Here is a 19585-nt window from a genome sequence, read left to right as displayed (position 1 = left end):
GGTGGGCCCGATCGTGGGCCAGGCCACCGTGGGGGCATCCCCCGGGGCCAGATCGCCCCACGCCCCCCCCAGGACCTCGGAGCCCGCCCGCGCCGCCTAGTCCCGCCGGTAAGAGAGATGGTTTGATTCTCGCCGGCGGGACAGGCATTCCAGCAGCGGGAGTTCAGCCTATCACGGGTCGGCGAATCGCCGGGGGGTGGGGGGGCCCGCAGACCGGCGCGGCGCGAATCCTGCCCCCACCGAATATCCGGTGCCGGGGAATCCGGCAACCGATGGGGGCGGGATTCATGCCAGCTCCCTGCGATTCTCCAACCCGGTGGGGTGTCGGAGGATCCCGCCCCAGAAGTGAACCACGCCGTCGTGAAGTTGGCACATCGGGGGCGGAGCATCGGGGGAAGGCCTTCAGGTGAGGCCGTCCTAATGGAATGTGGTGCGCAGCGCGCTGACACCCTTTCAGAGGAGGCAGAGGTTACAAAACCTGAGTGAAACAGGCGCCGTCCCTGATTTCATTGTCAAAAGGAATTCGCCTCCTGATCGCCGATTACGAAATCAGTATCGGGGAACGGAGAATCTCGCCCCTGGTGTCACAGAATGTTAATATGCAGATACAGTGAGTAACGAGGAAACTAAACTGCATTTATTAAAAAGACAGTCGAGTCCAAAATGTTGAACTTCTGACAGCCAGTAGGTAAAGTGGGATACCAGAAGGTGAGGTGAGAGTGACTGTCCTTGACATCAAGACAACATTTAACTGATTGTGGCATCAGGGGGAAATCTGCTTGCTCAAGTCACGCCTGGCAGAAAGGAAGATATTTGGAGTTGTTGGACTCAGTTGTGTCAGCTCCAGTGCATCACTGCAGGAGTTTCTCAGGGTAGTATCCTATGCCGAACCATCTTTAGCTGCTTACTCAATGACCTTGCTTCCATGATGTCAGAAGTGGGGATGCTCACTGATGATTGCACAATGTTCAGCACAATTTGAAACTGTTCACATACTGAAGCAGTCCATGTCGAAATGCAACACGATCTGGACAATACCCAGACTTGGACTGACAAGTGACAAGTAACATTATGCCACATAAGTGTCAGGAAATTACCATCTCCAACAAGAGGGAATCTAGTCATCACCCCCTCATATTGAATGGCATGACCATCGTTGAATACTCCACCATCAACATCTTCAGGGTTACCATTGACCAGAAACTGAATTAACCACACAAATATGGTGGCTACAAAAGCAGGTTCGAGGCTAAGAATCCGGCGGCAAGTAATACCTTCTGACTCCCTCATATTTGTCCACAATCTACAAGCCAAAAGTCAGGAGTGTAATGGAATACTCTGTTCTTGCCAGGATGAGTGCAGCTCCAACAACACACAAGAAGCTTGACACCATCCAGGGTGAAGCAACTCGCTTGATTGTCACCTCATCCACAGACATTCACTCTGTCCCTCATTGACGTCCAGTAGCAGCTGTGTGTACCATCTACAAGAAACACTGCAGGAACTAACCAAGGATCCACAGACAGCACCATCCAAACCCACAACCACTGCTATCTACAAGGACAAGGTGTTCCCATGTAGACAAAGGGGAACAGCTGGAAGTTTCCCTCTAAGCCACTCACCATCCTGTCTTGGAAATATATCATTGTTCCTTCACTGCCGCTGGGTCAAAATCCTGGAACTCCGTCCCTAACAACAGTCGGTGTACCTACACCATAGACTGCAATGGATAAAGAAGGCAACTCAACACCACCATCTCAAGGATAATTAGGGATGGGCAATAAATAATTTCCTAGCCAGCAATGTCCACATCCCTTAAATTCATTAAAAAATGACAATCATGTTTCAGTATATTTACGAAGTGAAACACCACAAATGCATAGCTCGTACTGTACTACCATATCAGTGTCAATTGTCATGATATTAACTGTACATTGACTGTATATTGACATGTATATTGACTGTGATGTAAAGAGTTAACAAGTTAATGATAATGCTTCTTACTACTAGAGGGAACCACAGAACAGTCATATATATGTCATGTGACTTTGGAGATTCTGGGAATTAGAAGGTAGGAGAAGATAATAATAATCTGTATTATTGCCACAAGTAGGCTTACATTAACACGGCAATGAAGTTACTGTGAAAATCTCCTAGTCGACACACTCCAGTGCCTGTTCGGATATACAGAGGAAGAATTCAGAATGTCCAATTCACCTAACAAGCATGTCTTTCGGTAAATGTGGGAAGAAACCGTAGCTCCAAGAGGAAACCCACGCAGACACGGGGAGAACGTGCAGACTCCGTACAGACAGTGCCCCAAGCCGGGAATCGAACCTAGGACCCTGGCGTTGTGAAGCAAGAGTGCGAACCACACTGCTACCATGCCGCATGGTGAGGAATGAGAAGGAGCAGTTATGTACGTGAGAGTTCTGAAGTTAGAGATAGCATAGTTTAATATAGTAACCTCCTACTTTAGGTATGTGAACAAAATATAGTTAGTAGTGTTAATAAATTTATAGTTTTGCTCTTTAACAAATCTTGGTGTTCTTTATTCAACAGTAAGCATCCAAGCCATTAAGGTAAAGAAAAGTAGAAAACCCCACGCAAACGGTCTATTTATAAATTCTCAAGAAATCAGCAATCGTTGCGCTCTACCTGTATATAATTCGCCTTAATTTAAAAGATTAACACAAGAGTAAAGAAGTCTTACTGCAATGATATCAGGCCTTTTTGTACTGGGGAGTATTATGTGCAGTTTAAGTCTCCTTACATGGAAGGATGTTGTCATGAGAATGTCACTTTAAGAAATCGTAGTCTGCTAAAGTTACTACAGTGATGTCAGAATGTGGGTGGAGCTGAGCTCGAGCTCTGCTTTTTAGTTTCACTTTGAGAAAAGCTTGGGTTTTTTTGGTTCCGTTTCAGTGTTGGAGCTGCAGTCAGCCAGAGAAGGTGTAATGTTGTTCTCTCTGCCATGTAAAGACTATCTCTCGATCATTTGTTGAATTCAGCGTGATAACTGTTCTCAGTTGTGAATTTAAACCTGATGTGCTTCTGTTAAAAGTTGTTTTTAATGTCTTATGGATGTTAAAAGGAAAGCTTAAGGATTACTTAGTGTTGTATTCTTTGGGGGTTGTATTTGAATTAATGGTTGTTGAGATGTTCACTGTATGTTTTAAAAAGGTTAGCTTGAGTTCATAGAATAAACATTGTTTTGTTTTAAAAAATACTTTTTGATTTCTGCTGTGCCATACCTGTAGAGTGGGCTGTGTGCTCCCCGTACCACAATCTAGTAAAAGTTGTAGGTCAGGTGAATTCCATGATACACTTTGGGATTCTCTAAACCCTGGCCCATAACAATGTACTTACCTTCGTGCAATAACAATATGTCTGCCTTGCCAGGCTTACTTCCATCCCAAAGACAATTTTAAAAAATGGTCAAAAGAGTTGATTTGTTGTATCACCAATATCTCCTACCCACATTCTCCCCGCAATGGAGGCCATTCAAATAATAGTTGTCATACCAGGCATGCATTTTTAGGAACTGTGATTGTCACAAGACAATTTCCATGCTGCATTATAACCAGACAATCCAATATGCCCAGTTGCAATGTCAGGAAAGTCAGTCCTTTAAGTAACTAATTATTTGTAGCTACATGTGGCTTGGAAAAAAGAAATTATATGTAAAATTACAAAAAAAAAAACATTTTACTTTTTAATAAAAGGTGCCAGGTGTAACTCATTTTTGTATGGAACACCATTAAATAAATTATAGAAAATAATACATACAGATATTATATAACAGGCAATTTGTTTGCAATTTGAAAGCTGTAGTCACGATTAGTGCTGAAAATCTGTTTCATAATGACAAGCAAATTAGGTTGACGAATAAAATTGCTTGGATTTGACAAAGAAAAGTATTTGATACATTTTTGTGCATTTTTATGGCTGATACACTTTTACTTAGACAGAAAAGGTTTGCAGTTTTAAAAGGCACACCATTTAAAGGGCAAAGAAGAATATGTAATATCCCACAAGGAACCTATGGGTTGGAAGTACTTGCGGAGTAGGAGCTCCTCTGCTAGGGGCTCAATTAACCCATGTATAGAAGGTTGGTCAGTAAGGCACCATCATTAGAGGAAGCTGGTAGGGATCTACCAGCCAGTGTACATATCACTTGTATAAATAAAACTTATTTGATTCAGTGTGGACTCCCCGGGCGGGATTCTCTCACCCTGGGCCGGATCGGACAATGGGCAATCGCGCCGTTTTTTTATGCGATGCCGGTCCGACACCGTTCCGCCATTCTCTCGACCAGCGAGAATGGAGTCATCGTGATCGGCGGCGCCCGGAGAATTGCCCAAGGTGGTGAGTTCAGCGATTCTCCGGGCTCCATGGATTCTGCAGATTGGATGGGCCGCAGTCCCGACGGCGTGACCTAAGGTCACGCCGCGCCACTCTAATCTGCAAATAAAAATCATCAGCCAGTCGTGCTGGCTGACGATGTGGGAGAGGAGGTGATCGGTCGGCATGTGGATACCTGAGTTTGTCGGGACGGGCACGGCCGGGGCTGGGGGCGAGGGGGGGGGGAGGGCCTCCATGTTGGGGGGGGGGGGGGGGGGGCGGTGGTGGGGGGCGTGGGGACGATATGCCAGCCGGCCTGGAACGGCCCGCCATGGCAGGGCAGTGCCAAAGCCATGGCTGCCATTACAGCGGCCTGGCTGATGGGCATCGACCGCGGGCGCTGGCTGCCCGCAAGGCTCCCGCCAATGCCCATGGATGCAGGAGCCCCCAGGGGCCGACCCTCCCAGCCGATGGCACCCACCGGTGTAAAGGGCCAGGGCCGCACCCATGGCAGCCCCTGTGTGGACATAGCCATCCAACGATGGCGCTATCAGGAGGGACGGGCAATAGTGGGCGGAGCATGGAGGGTGTCAGCAGGGGTCTGGGTGCGTGCGTGGCTATGGCGCAAACAGCCAACCGGAGCAGACATGTAGCCCATGGCAGCTGGCTGGCAAGGGAGCCATTCGCCATCCCTAAACATGTTGTATACCCCCCACCCCCTGCAGGTCATAATGTTTGGCACCAGCCAGCGATGTTGGCCGCCGTGGCAGGAGCCGCTGCCCTGCATGTTGCCCTGTGGCAGCGTCGGCGCAGGCAGCTCATAGCGGCTGCAGCAGAGGGACAGGCTGCAGAGGGCCAGGTGGCACCCGCTCAGGCTGCAGTGCAGGGCCGCCCACCCGACGGGTGCAGGAGGAGGAGGCGGACAACGACCACAACAACGAGGGGGAGGCACAGGATGAGGATACCGATGTGGATGAGGAGCAGGAGCAGGAGAAGGAGGAGGAGGAGGAGCAGGAGGTGCCAAGGCACCGGAGGCGCCCGATGAGGCCTCGTGTTTACCGTCGCCGCATTTCCTTCGAGGACCTGCCGGACAGGACATGCAGGAGACTCAGGAGGTCGGAAACGTTCGGCCATATCTGCCACCTGATGGCATACCTGGCACCGCGTGGCACTGGGGGAGGACATGCTCTCCCGGTGGCCATCAAGGTTATGGTGGCCCTGAACTTTTATGTGACGGCTTGGCCAGCGAGCACGCGAGGTATTGATCGCCGCACGTTTCACCAACTACGGGGGTAGGAGCTCGCTGAGAAGGGCACTAGCACCACCGTACCGCCCCACCTCACCACCCAGCACCCCACCTCCCACAACACCCATGAGACGCACCTCCCACACCACCCACCAACCTTAGCTCCCACACCACCACATGCACAGCACCCCTCCACCACACATCCACCTGCGGCACAAGGGGCTGGTCTCACATGATTGCTTGTAGAAGCGGGTGTGATCAATGCCATGGGGGATGATGACAACCCATTCTGCAATGAGCTGTGAGCTCCAACTCGTTAGCCAATGTCTGACTCATGGCCACAGCTACACCCTCCATCTGGGTGGCCCCTGGACACTCCATCACATGGCCATGTTGAGTAGCTAGCGGCGGTGTTCCGTGGACGCCCAGGGGTGGTGGGGGGGGGGGGAAGAGAGATTTACATCCACCTGGGCTAAACGTTCCATCACCCTTCGACCACAGTGGCACTCAGTCCTGCAGGTACCAGACATAGCACAGAGGCATCTCTGTAACAGTGAGTTTAATTGGAACGGTAATATACAAGTGTCCTCGCCCCTATAACTAAACCATGCCTTGCACCTGTGCCACTTACTAGGTGTTAAACTTCTTTCTTTTAAAAAAAATAAATTTAGAGTACCCAATTCATTTTTGCAATTAAGGGACAATTTAGCGTGGCCAATCCACCTACCCCGCACATCTTTGGGTTGTGAGGGCAAAACCCACGCAAACACGGGGAGAATGTGCAAACTCCACACGGACAGTGACCCAGAGCCAGGGTCGAACCTGGGACCTCGGCGCCATGAGGCTGCAGTGCTAACCCACTGCGCCACCGTGCTGCCCGGTGTCAAACTTCTTGGCCTTACGGGCCCTACCACTACGTCTCGGTGTTTCCCCAGATGGTACGGCAGGAGTGGAGGCGGACTGCTGAGACTCCTGCCCTGCGACCTGGCTCCCCATTGGCGCGCGTTTCCTGGGGCGGCCCAGCTTGGATGGGCCAGGCTGCTCCGCGGGCTTGCTGGATGACGTGGTGCCACCCTGTTCTGCCCGTTGCCCACCAGATGCGCCAGGGATGGAACGGGGGAGAGTCCGAGGATCTGCGGTGTTCCGGGACTCATGAGTCACCGGAACGGGCCCCAGAACCACCTCCTCCCTCGGGGTGCCTGGTGGCCCTGGGCCTCTCTATGGGACGGGGGTGCGTGCGGAGACAAGCCCCCAGGGCACTACCGATACCTGGCGCTGCTGGAGGCCTGCTGTGGTATCGACCAGGGTCTGAACGTTAGCTGCGATGGAGCTCAGGGCATGGGCCATCCCAGTCTGGGACTGCGCCACCACCTCTGGGCTGGTGCGACGCCATCCAGCATCTGGGCAAGGCCGTCGATGCTCTCAGCGATGATCTGCTGAGACTGGGCCATGGCCTGCTGAGACTCGGCCACACTGCGGAATGTGGCTGCAATGTCCAGCTGGCTCTAGCACATGGCTGCCTGTGAAAGGGCAGCCCTGCCCTGGGCCACGGATAACGCGTGCACATGAAGCCCCACACCTTGCATAACCTGACTGTCATGTGAGAGTACCTTTAAGAAATGGGTGTTTAAAAATGGGTATGTATATACGTATCTGTAGTGAGAGTACCTTTAAGAAATGGGTGTTTATTACTGCAGTGATGTCAGAAAGTGGGTGGAGCTGGGCTGTCTGTCAGCTTTTTACTTTTGTTTTTGAGCAGGCTGCAGGGTGTGTTTTAGTTTCGCTTTCAGTGTTGGAGCTGAAGCCAGACCAAGCAGGTGTACTGCTGTTCTCTCTGCCATCAAAAGACTATCTCTTGATCATTTGGTGAATTAAGAATTATAAACGTTTTCAGTAGTGACTTTAACCTGATGTGCTTCTGATAAAGGTTTTGTTTTTAAGTCGTATGGATGTTAAAAAGGAAAGCTTAAAGGTTTACTTAGTGTTGTAGTCTTTGGTGGTTGTATTTGAATTAATGGTTGCTAAGATGTTCACTGTATGTTTTAAAAAGGTTAACTTGAGTTCATAGAATAAACATTGTTTTGCTTTAAAAAATACTTTTCCATTTCTGATGTACCACACCTGTAGAGTGGGCCGTGTGCTCCCCCTACCACAATCAATTTAAAGTTATGGGTCAGGTGAACTCCATGATACACTTTGGGGTTCTCTAAACCCTGGCCTATAACACTGACCCATGGCCGAAACCGTTGCACCCATTGCCTCCACCGCGGACGCCATCCGTGCGGTGTCGGCCTGGGTGGCAGCCATGACCTGCACCACTCCCTGCTCCTGGATGCGGATGGACTCCTCCGCCTGCATCTGCAGCTGCTGGAAGCTGGCCATCATCCCGTTGTCTAGTCCCTGGGTGTCCAAATGCATCGGGTCTTTGGGGGGTCTGGAAAGTCCAGGAACCCAGGAACCGTTCGGGCGGCAGCTGGTTGCTGGGGCTGGGCTTCCCTCCGACCATCCGGCCCCTCGGCTGCTCCTACTTCCACCTGCTGTTCCAGTACGGCTGTGTGGTGCGCACCAGTGAGTATCCTTGAAGCCTCTTCACTAAAGTGACCAACCGAGGTGAGAATCTCTGCGATGGTGGAGGGTGTGGGAGACAGCTGTGACGCCAAGTCTATGTCCTCATCGAAGCCAAAGTCAGGGGTCTCCTGCGTCGACCCTTGGCCCGAAGGTCCTTGTGTCGCCTCCATCTGAGGGTCACTGTCCGGTCTGTCTGTCAACTGTGTCCCCATTCTCTGTGTGTCACTGTCCTGGCTGTCGTATGCATCCGTGTCCAGCGTCTCTGTGTCCTGGCTGTCACTGTCCTGTGTGTCCGTCCTCTGTTCATCACTGTCCTGGGTCTCAGTCCTCTGTGCGTCCGTTCTTTGGGTCCCAGTGTCGGAGGAAGGCCTTCCTTGCCGTCTGCCCTCCCCGCCGTGGCGTGCGTCCCTGGGGGCATCTGGACCTGGCACTGGTCGAGGGAGAGGTATGGGCCGGGACGACCGGCGTCAGGTCCTTCAAGACACAAGACAGCATGTATCGTTAGACACGCGGACTGGGGTGAGGGGGGTGGAGGGGGGGGTCATGGGGTGAAGTGGATGGGGGGGTTGATGGGGTGGAGTGGGGGGGGGTTGGGGTGGAGTGGGGGGGGGGAATGCATTGAGTGGGTTGGTGGGGGGTTTGGTGTGAGGGGGTGGAGCCAGGCTGGGGAATTTCACTTGCTGGTGTGCCTCCGATCTGGCAAGGGGCAACCTCCCGGTCCTCGGCTCCGCCAACGAGGTCCAGTGCCCTCTGCTTGTGGACTGTGAGGGGCTGCAGTACCGGTGGACCCCCTCAGGTTCTCTCATGCTCCCTATGATTGTGGCCGGTCTTATCCTGGGGTTGGGGGGGGCAAAAGCTAGATGGTGGCATGGGAGCACTCGGCACCTGGCCAAAGCAGCTCTCAGGGGTGTGTACAGCCCATGTGTGTCAGGTTTTGCCCTCCTCCTGGTGGGGGGGGTTACTTTCACATGTGTGGGTGTAGGGGTTGGGTGGTGCCAGGGGCATGTCTCGGTGTACTCACCCTGGCTGCCCTCATCAGGTCGTGCATCTTTTTCCAGGCACTGTTCGACGTTCCGTGGGTTGTGCCCCACTGCGCTTACGGCATTGCTCACCTCCCTCCATGTTCGCCGTACTGCGCTGAACCTCAGGGCGGCACGGCGGACGGCGACCATCTCGTCGGTCTCGGGACTGTGTGCCGCCCGCGCACCTTAAGCGACGTGGCGCTGCATCATCGAGGCATCGTGCGTATCCGATGCCGGTCTGGCACCACGCCCCCCCCCTCGCTTCTCGTGGTGCCCGTGCTTGCCCCATTTGCGGGCCAAAATCCGTCCTCAGAGCAGCCCGTTCATGCTGCCGTAAAACGTGACGGCGTTTACGACGGTGTGAACACTCTGCCGTGAGATTAGAGAATCCCGCCCCCCGTGTTCTTATTAATGAATAGATTTTAGATAGTAACTTAATGGGCTGAATTCTCCGCTGGTGGGATGCTCCCTTTTGCTGGCAGCCCAGGGGTTTCCTGATGGCGTGGCACTTCCCCACAATCGGAAACCCCATTGACCGATGGCGCGCTGAACCAGAAATCTCATTGTGCGGGTTTCTCCTTCCCGCCGCGCCAGTTTTGTGCCGATCTACAAACGTTCATTCAAGCAAAGGCAAGTGTTTTGGAGAGTATCCAGCATGTTGCACTAATGGGTCGAAATGTACAAAAGGCACAGTGCTGCACTGCCTACCTCTGATCTCAACCCATTTGAAAATCTGACCCTCCATATCCAGTGGCCACTGAATGAGAAGTCACTTCAACTAAAATAATTTAACAATGTTGCTTCTTTGATTTGGCCACCCTTTCTTGGTGTTGCACAGTTCTCCAGATATCCAGCAGCAAGATTCTTCAAGTGAGGACTTGGTGCTCCACGACATGAAAAGGAAAACAAGTACACAAGCAGACAGCAACCCTCCTAAAGTTCCAGCTCCATAACCAGAGAAAATTCCAAGCACTACTGAAATAATAAGCTGACACCACATTATTGTGCCATTTTAGCCAGTAATAATGCAGCATGTGGGGTTCTGCTGTGCATCAGCTGGTTGCAAAGTTTGCCTTCATAATAATACTCTCTGCACGAGCAAGTAATTAATTGCACACAAGGCTCAAATAAATATTTCTGATGGATGTACAGATGAACACTTTCCTTGGTGTTGCTATATTCTGATTACTTGGTGCTAAGAAAGGCAAAGAGAATGGAATGACTCAGGTACAAAACACAGGAAGGACTGATTTGGCTGATTAAAATCATTTCTTATCTTCTCCATCTGTCTGCTTTGTAAGTACAATATTTTGTTATCAAATAAGCTCAATGTTCTGTTTGTATTATGCCATCATTGTTCTGCTTTCATCATCTCATTATGACGTTGATAATTCCAGAACTTAATCATTTATAACAGGTCTAAGTGATGCACGTCTGTACATAGAGAGAATCACACAAAAGCTTCACATCGGATAGGAAAGCAAAAGGATGGCAAAACAAACTAAACATTTAAAAGAATCATACTTTCCAGAAGAACCAAACAATCTGTATGAAGCATATATCTTACATAGATGAACAGAATAAATTGAGTTTTTTATCTTGGAAATTGCTTACATATTATGTTAGTTTTAAAATGCATTGGGGAACAAATTCCTCTACGCATTTGCTACATATAATTAAATTATAAACTTATTGGGGTGCATTTTCAACGGGCATCCATGTGTAAAACTGACATTGTGGAACAACAACCCATTACAAACCACCCTCCCTCCCCAACTTCAATCACACTAAGTTGTATCATCAGAAAGTATATATCCAGGATTGCAACAAAGAGCATGGGATGAAGATCAGAAGAGCCAAAATGACTGGCTGCGTTAGCTATAACTTTTGCACACAGATGGTGGTGAAATTTTGAGGGGAGCCTGTAATTTTAATCAAGAGTGGGGCAAATATTTGGTGAGAAAATAGAATAAGGGTGTTTGGTGGGGAACACTGTATTCTACTTTTAAAAGCAGCTGGTCCTGTTCATTCTACATATGCCTCGTATATCTTGTCCATCAAACCAAAACATTTATCTAAAATGGCAAGGCCCATTGCTGCTACCCATTTTCATATTTATAATGTTAACCGATGAATCCCCAATGACACATCAGAATGTGAGAAAGTTCTTGCCGATACATTGCTCACTGTAGCTGTTTGGCTTTGTGCTGCTTTGTACTTAAAAATACATCGGAATGGCTATATTTGGCATAAGCTGAGCAGTCCCCAAATGTTATTGGTAGCATTAAAGCCAACTATTGGGAGATCAGAAAAATAAAGATCTCCAGATCAGTAAGTTTTGTTTCATTTTTATGGCCTTTATAAATCAAATTCCCACCAGAGGTGGAAAAAGAATCCTTGACCTGGCCACACTGTTCTCCCGAAATACCTTAGCACTCCTTATACAGGATTAAGAGTGAGAGCAACCACAATTAACCTTTTTGAGTTATTTTGACCTTAGTGCATTACAAAATGAAGACAATTTCCATACTGTACAAAACCAAGAACCACAAAAGCGGTCTTATTCCTTACCTTGCAATGACAATATCTTTTTTCCTTAGTAAGCTCTCCTTCATTTTCAGCTGTGAGTCCTTCTCACTTGTTTCCTGGCTTAACCGGGTGGGGTAGACCATTGAAACCTGCAATGGTGACTTATCGAGCATCTAAGGATTTAATGAAGATATTGGGATCCATTAACTATGTTGAGGCAAACCTGAATTGAATCATAACAGAATTACATAAAAGGTAATTATGTACAATTTACAATCTTTAAGATTAATTTTCTTTCAGAAATCACTGGGAAAGGATTGTTTATCAATCCATAAACTGCAGACATAATTAATTAATATTCTGTACAGATTCTCCTTGCTTTCATTATTAACCATGGAAGAATCCAGATTAAAATGTGCCATTTGTTGCCTTTTCCCACTTGCATTCCAGTTTTTGCAAAGTTCCTCTGTTGTATTAAGAATTTGACCACTTAGGGTATATGTTTTCTTTACACACTGCCTTTGCTACATATCTGGGTGACTCCAATATTTCTTAATATTACTTAAAACTTAATTTTGACTACAATTTTTGTTGGATCTGCGAAATGGTTTGTGACAACCCAAAGCTTCTGAATTCTGAAGGAGGCCTTGAATCTCAAATCATTTCACCACATTTTCCTATTTGGTTGACGTTTCACTCTCGTAAAATATTTCTCAAGTTGAAATGTTTGTTTACAGCGCAAAATAATAACAAGTTCAGAAACGTCACGATTATTTCCCGCCAAGTGTGTGGTCGAAGATGCGGCTCCAGGATCGGCAAGAACCCACAGAACGCATGATCAATGGCACAGTTTCTTAGGTGAGCAATCATACACATTAGCGAGTGATCGCTGTAGAAAAAGAATTCCCTACTATGACAGACAATTGCTATTTTCTGTACAGGATGGAGAAGGTTTATGGGTGGAACTTTTCCTAAACTCGGCAAAGGCTGAGAATGAGCAAGAAAAGGCCATCGGCACCAACAGCGGCTTTCTTCGCCATATCGTTCAGGACTTGGGCTGAGAAACCTCAAGGGGTGGGTCCAACAATGTCACGCTGGCAGAGCGGGCAAGATTGATGATCAATTTTTAAAGACCATCCCAAAGCACAATAGTTCACAAAGAACCTTTCTGGGGAAGGTGGGACCTCTACAGACAGGATGGTCTACATCTGAACCTGAGGGGCACAGATTTGTTAGTGCTCTTTGGGGGGGTTTAAACTAATGCAGCAGGGGCATGGGAACCTGGATTGTAGTTTTAGGGTAAGGGAGAATGAGAGTATAGAGGTCAGGAGCACAGATTTGACGTCGCAGGAGGGGGCCAGTGTTCAGGTAGCTGGTTTGAAGTGTGTCTACTTCAATGCCAGGAGTATACGAAACAAGGTAGGGGAACTGGCAGCATGGGTTGGTACCTGGGACTTCGATGTTGTGGCCATTTCGGAGACATGGATAGAGCAGGGACAGGAATGGATGTTGCAGGTTCCGGGGTTTAGGTGTTTTAGTAAGCTCAGAGAAGGAGGCAAAAGAGGGGGAGGTGTGGCGCTGCTAGTCAAGAGCAGTATTACGGTGGCGGAGAGGATGCTAGATGGGGACTCTTATTCCGAGGTAGTATGGGCTGAAGTTAGAAACAGGAAAGGAGAGGTCACCCTGTTGGGAGTTTTTTATAGGCCTCCTAATAGTTCTAGGGATGTAGAGGAAAGGATGGCGAAGATGATTCTGGATATGAGCGAAAGTAACAGGGTAGTTATTATGGGAGACTTTAACTTTCCAAATATTGACTGGAAAATATATAGTTCGAGTACAATAGATGGGTCGTTTTTTGTACAGTGTGTGCAGGAGGGTTTCCTGAAACAATATGTTGACAGGCCAACAAGAGGCGAGGCCACGTTGGATTTGGTTTTGGGTAATGAACCAGGCCAGGTGTTGGATTTGGAGGTAGGAGAGCACTTTGGGGACAGTGACCACAATTCGGTGACGTTTACGTTAATGATGGAAAGGGATAAGTATACACCGCAGGGCAAGAGTTATAGCTGGGGGAAGGGCAATTATGATGCCATTAGACGTGACTTGGGGGGGATAAGGTGGAGAAGTACGCTGCAAGTGTTGGGCACACTGGATAAGTGGGTTGTGGTGTCACTGACTGGCTGGGCCAGCATCCTGAGGGCAATTAAGAGTCAACCACATTGCTGTGGCTCTGGAGCCACACGTAGGCCATGCCAGGTAAGGATAACACATTTACTTCCCTAAAGGACATTGGTGAACCAGATGTTTTTTTACGACAGTTGACAATAGTTTCATGGCCATCATTACACTTCTAATTCCAAACTTCTATTGAATTTAAATTTCACCATCTGCCGTGGTGGGATTTGAACCTGAGTCCTCAGAGCATCATCCTGGGTCTCTGGATTACTAGTCCAGCAACAATACCACTGTGTCATTGACTCCCCATTCCTGTGCTGTACATTTCTTTGTTCTTTAGAAGGATACGGACCCAGGAAGTGTAGAAGATTGTAGTTTAGTCGGGCAGTATGGTCGGCACGGGCTTGGAGGGCCGAAGGGCCTGTTCCTGTGCTGTACATTTCTTTGTTCTTCTTTGTTCTTTGGGGCTTGTTCAAGGATCAGCTACTGCGTGTTCTTGATAAGTATGTACCGGTCAGACAGGGAGGAAGGCGTCGAGCGAGGGAACCGTGGTTTACCAAGGAAGTGGAATCTCTTGTTAAGAGGAAGAAGGAGGCCTATGTGAAGATGAAGTGTGAAGTTTCGGTTGGGGCGATGGATAGTTACAAGGTAGCGAGGAAGGATCTAAAGAGAGAGCTAAGACGAGCAAGGAGGGGACATGAGAAGTATTTGGCAGGAAGGATCAAGGAAAACCCAAAAGCTTTCTATAGGTATGTCAGGAATAAGCGAATGACTAGGGAAAGAGTAGGACCAGTCAAGGACAGGGATGGGAAATTGTGTGTGGAGTCTGAAGAGATAGGCGAGATACTAAATGAATATTTTTCGTCAGTATTCACTCAGGAAAAAGATAATGTTGTGGAGGAGAATGCTGAGCCCCAGGCTAATAGAATAGATGGCATTGAGGTACGTAGGGAAGAGGTGTTGGCAATTCTGGACAGGCTGAAAATAGATAAGTCCCCGGGACCTGATGGGATTTATCCTAGGATTCTCTGGGAGGCCAGGGAAGAGATTGCTGGACCTTTGGCTTTGATTTTTATGTCATCATTGGCTACAGGAATAGTGCCAGAGGACTGGAGGACAGCAAATGTGGTCCCTTTGTTCAAAAAGGGGAGCAGAGACAACCCCGGCAACTATAGACCGGTGAACCTCACGTCTGTAGTGGGTAAAGTCTTGGAGGGGATTATAAGAGACAGGATTTATAATCACCTAGATAGGAATAATATGATCAGGGATAGTCAGCATGGCTTTGTGAAGGGTAGGTCATGCCTCACAAACCTTATTGAGTTCTTTGAGAAGGTGACTGAACAGGTAGACGAGGGTAGAGCAGTTGATGTGGTGCATATGGATTTCAGCAAAGCGTTTGATAAGGTTCCCCACGGTAGGCTATTGCAAAAAATACGGAGGCTGGGGATTGAGGGTGATTTAGAGATGTGGATCAGAAATTGGCTAGCTGAAAGAAGACAGAGGGTGGTGGTTGATGGGAAATGTTCAGAATGGAGTACAGTCACAAGTGGAGTACCACAAGGATCTGTTCTGGGGCCGTTGCTGTTTGTCATTTTTATCAATGACCTAGAGGAAGGCGCAGAAGGGTGGGTGAGTAAATTTGCAGACGATACTAAAGTCGGTGGTGTTGTCGATAGTGTGGAAGGATGTAGCAGGTTACAGAGGGATATAGATAAGCTGCAGAGCTGGGCTGAGAGGTTGCAAATGGAGTTCAATGTAGAGAAGTGTGAGGTGATTCACTTTGGAAGGAATAACAGGAATGCGGAATATTTGGCTAATGGTAAAGTTCTTGGAAGTGTGGATGAGCAGAGGGATCTAGGTGTCCATGTACATAGATCCCTGAAAGTTGCCACCCAGGTTGATAGGGTTGTGAAGAAGGCCTATGGAGTGTTGGCCTTTATTGGTAGAGGGATTGAGTTCTGGAGTCGGGAGGTCATGTTGCAGCTGTACAGAACTCTGGTACGGCCGCATTTGGAGTATTGCGTACAGTTCTGGTCACCGCATTATAGGAAGGATGTGGAGACTTTGGAGCGGGTGCAGAGGAGATTTACCAGGATGTTGCCTGGTATGGAGGGAAAATCTTATGAGGAAAGGCTGATGGACTTGAGGTTGTTTTCGTTGGAGAGAAGAAGGTTAAGAGGAGACTTAATAGAGGCATACAAAATGATCAGGGGGTTGGATAGGGTGGACAGTGAGAGCCTTCTCCCGCGGATGGATATGGCTGGCACGAGGGGACATAACTTTAAACTGAGGGGTAATAGATATAGGACAGAGGTCAGAGGTAGGTTCTTTACGCAAAGAGTAGTGAGGCCGTGGAATGCCCTACCTGCTACAGTAGTGAACTCGCCAACATTGAGGGCATTTAAAAGTTTATTGGATAAACATATGGATGATAATGGCATAGTGTAGGTTAGATGGCTTTTGTTTTGGTGCAACATCGTGGGCCGAAGGGCCTGTACTGCGCTGTATTGTTCTATGTTCTATATTCTATGTTAACCCCCCCTCGTAACTCCATGCCCCGGCATTGCCCTGTCACTGCCCTCTGGCACTGCCCAGGCAGTGGGCAGTGGCAGGGGAAACACGACCCTCTCCCCCTTGAGCAATGAACTCACTTTTGGAAAATTACAACCAATCCATCTACTATATCTGTAGCTACTTATTTTAGAATCCTTTTAATGCAAGCCATCAGGGCCAGGGAATTTATCTGTCTTTAGCCCTATTATTTTGTCCGGTACTACTTCTCTAGTGATGGTATTTAATTCCTTCCCCATATTCTTTTGTATTAATGGGATGTTCAAAATATCTTCCACCGTAAAGATTGATGCAAAACATCTTTGTAACTCCTCTGGCAGTTCCCTGTTTCCCATTACTATCTATTATTTTCAGACGGGGTATAGAAGGATACAGCCAGTTGGTCTAGATAGGACACGTGATCGGCACAGGCTTGAAAAGACGAAGGGCCTGTTCCTGTGCTGTATTGTTCTTTGTACTATCTCCCCAGATTCATTTTCTCAGGGACTTATGTTCACTTTGCCCTTTTCCCTTTCTTTTTATCCAGTTAAAGAAGTTCTTACTGACAGTTTTTATATTCCTCACTGTCTTTGCAATTTATTTTCTCCCTCTTTGTTACCTTTTTAGTCCTCCTTTGCAGGATTCTGAATGTATCCCAATCTTCGGTGGCTATCACTGACTTTTGCCTCCTTATATGCTTTTACTTTCAACTTAATACTCTCCTTAACTTCGGGTTTCACGCCTGTTTACTCTCATGCCCATGTGAATGGAGTTACAGAGGCAATGATTTGGGTGTAGAAGCCTGATAAATTATATGCCAATGTTTGGAAATGATGTGCCCAATGTTGAATGTCAGGAAACACGAGCATGTCACTGGCTTTTATGTTGGTGTTAATAGGCATTTGGACACCTTGCAACATTTCCTGCTCCCGTTGCCAAACCTGCCTGACATTCTATAAGCATCAGTATAAACAGGAGCAGAAAAACCCATATTTGTCACAAGGCACTTCAGTAACAGTGCATCTCCTGGGGAACAGCAAACATCGGGCTAAAAGTACAACACAACTTGCATTTACATGGTGCAGTATTGATAGTCAAACATTTCGCAGGAACATTCACAAACAAAATTTGATACCAAGCCACATAAGGAGACATTAGGGCTCATAGTCTAAAGCTTGGTCAAAGAGGTAGCTTTTAAGAAGCATCTAAAGAGAGGAGAGGGAGGTAGAGAGGTGAACAGGTTTAGTGGGAGGATTCCAGAGATTAGGATCAAGGCAGCTGAATGCATGACCATTAATGTTAGGTCAATTAAAATAAGGGTTGGGCAAGAGACAGAATTGGAGGAACGCAAATATCTCAAGAGAGTAGGAGGAGGGTCACCGAGAAAGGGACACCCGAGACCTTCAAGGGATTTATAAAAAAGAGTGGGAATTTTAAAATCGAGGTGTTGTCGAACTGGGAGCCAAAGTAGATTACAGAGCCGGATGCCTTCCCCCCACTGCTTCCAATCACATAGTCTCCCAGCTCTGAGGGAGAGAGATGAATGGCACCTATAGCAAGCTGGGGTGCAGGTAGCAGATTTTTGATGAGCTCAAGTTTATGGAGGATGGAAGATGGGATGTCTGCCAAGAAAAGCAAGTCCATTGTAGTCACCGTGGGGACCCGGAGAAATGTATACATAGAACATAGAAAATACAGCACAGAACAGGCCCTTCGGCCCACGATGTTGTGCCGAACCTTTGTCCTAGATTAATCATAGATTATCATTGAATTTACAGTGCAGAAGGAGGCCACTCGGCCCTTTGAGTCTGCACCGGCTCTTGGAAAGAGCACCCTACCCAAACTCAACACCTCCACCCAACACCAAGGGCAATTTGGACATTAAGGGCAATTTATCATTGGCCAATTCACCTAACCCGCACATCTTTGGACTGTGGGAGGAAACCGGAGCACCCGGAGGAAACCCACGCAGACACGGGGAGGACGTGCAGACTCCGCACAGACAGTGACCCAAGCCGGAATCGAACCTGGGACCCTGGAGTTGTGAAGCAATTGTGCTATCCACAATGCTACCGTGCTGCCCTTGAGAACAAATAAATCTACACTATATCATTTTACCGTAATCCATGTACCTATCCAATAGCTGCTTGAAGGTCCCTAATGTTCCCGACTCAACTACTTCCACAGGCAGTGCATTCCATGCCCCCGCTACTCTCTGGATAAAGGACCTACCTCTGATATCCCTCCTATATCTTCCACCTTTCACCTTAAATTTATGTCCCCTTGTAATGGTTTGTTCCACCCGGGGAAAAAGTCTCTGACTGTCTGCTCTATCTATTCCCCTGATCATCTTATAAACCTCTATCAAGTCGCCCCTCATCCTTCTCCGTTCGAATGAGAAAAGGCCTAGCACCCTCAACCTTTCCTCGTAAGACCTACTCTCCATTCCAGGCAACATCCTGGTAAATCTTCTTTGCACCTTTTCCAAAGCTTCCACATCCTTCCTAAAATGAGGCGACCAAAACTGTACACAATACTCCAAATGTGGCCTTACCAAAGTTTTGTACAGCTGCATCATCACCTCACGGCTCTTAAATTCAATCCCTCTGTTAATGAACGCGAGCACACCATAGGCCTTCTTCACAGCTCTATCCACTTGAGTGGCAACTTTCAAAGATGTATGAACATAGACCCCAAGATCTCTCTGCTCCTCCACATTGCCAAGAACTCTACCGTTAACCCTGTATTCCGCATTCATATTTGTCCTTCCAAAATGGACAACCTCACACTTTTCAGGGTTAAACTCCATCTGCCACTTCTCAGCCCAGCTCTGCATCCTATCTATGTCTCTTTGCAGCCGACAACAGCCCTCCTTACTATCCACAACTCCACCAATCTTCGTATCATCTGCAAATTTACTGACCCACCCTTCAACTCCCTCATCCAAGTCATTAATGAAAATCACAAACAGCAGAGGACCCAGAACTGATCCCTGCGGTACGCCACTGGTAACTGGGCTCCAGGCTGAATATTTGCCATCCACCACCACTCTCTGACTTCTATCGGTCAGCCAGTACGTTTTTCCAACTGGCCAAATTTCCCACTACCCCATGCCTCCTTACTTTCTGCATAAGCCTACCATGGGGAA

At 48.0% G+C, this 19585-nt stretch overlaps 1 protein-coding gene across 3 annotated transcripts in view; it reads right to left on the bottom strand.

The window, feature by feature from the left end:
- The window catches only part of cep85l (centrosomal protein 85, like), a 447302-nt gene that overhangs the window by 102922 nt on the left and 324795 nt on the right, over positions 1-19585 (bottom strand). For all 3 annotated transcript variants that reach the window (XM_072499390.1, XM_072499387.1, XM_072499389.1), the window contains exon 4: positions 11752-11882. In XM_072499390.1, coding sequence (XP_072355491.1) covers positions 11752-11882 — 131 coding nt within the window. The remainder of the gene's footprint in view (positions 1-11751; positions 11883-19585) is intronic.

The sequence above is a fragment of the Scyliorhinus torazame genome, chromosome 4 (genome assembly GCF_047496885.1).
Source record: "Scyliorhinus torazame isolate Kashiwa2021f chromosome 4, sScyTor2.1, whole genome shotgun sequence".
NCBI lineage: Eukaryota > Metazoa > Chordata > Chondrichthyes > Carcharhiniformes > Scyliorhinidae > Scyliorhinus > Scyliorhinus torazame.
Note: the sequence above shows the minus strand (reverse complement) of the source record. Positions and strands in the feature narration are given on the sequence as shown.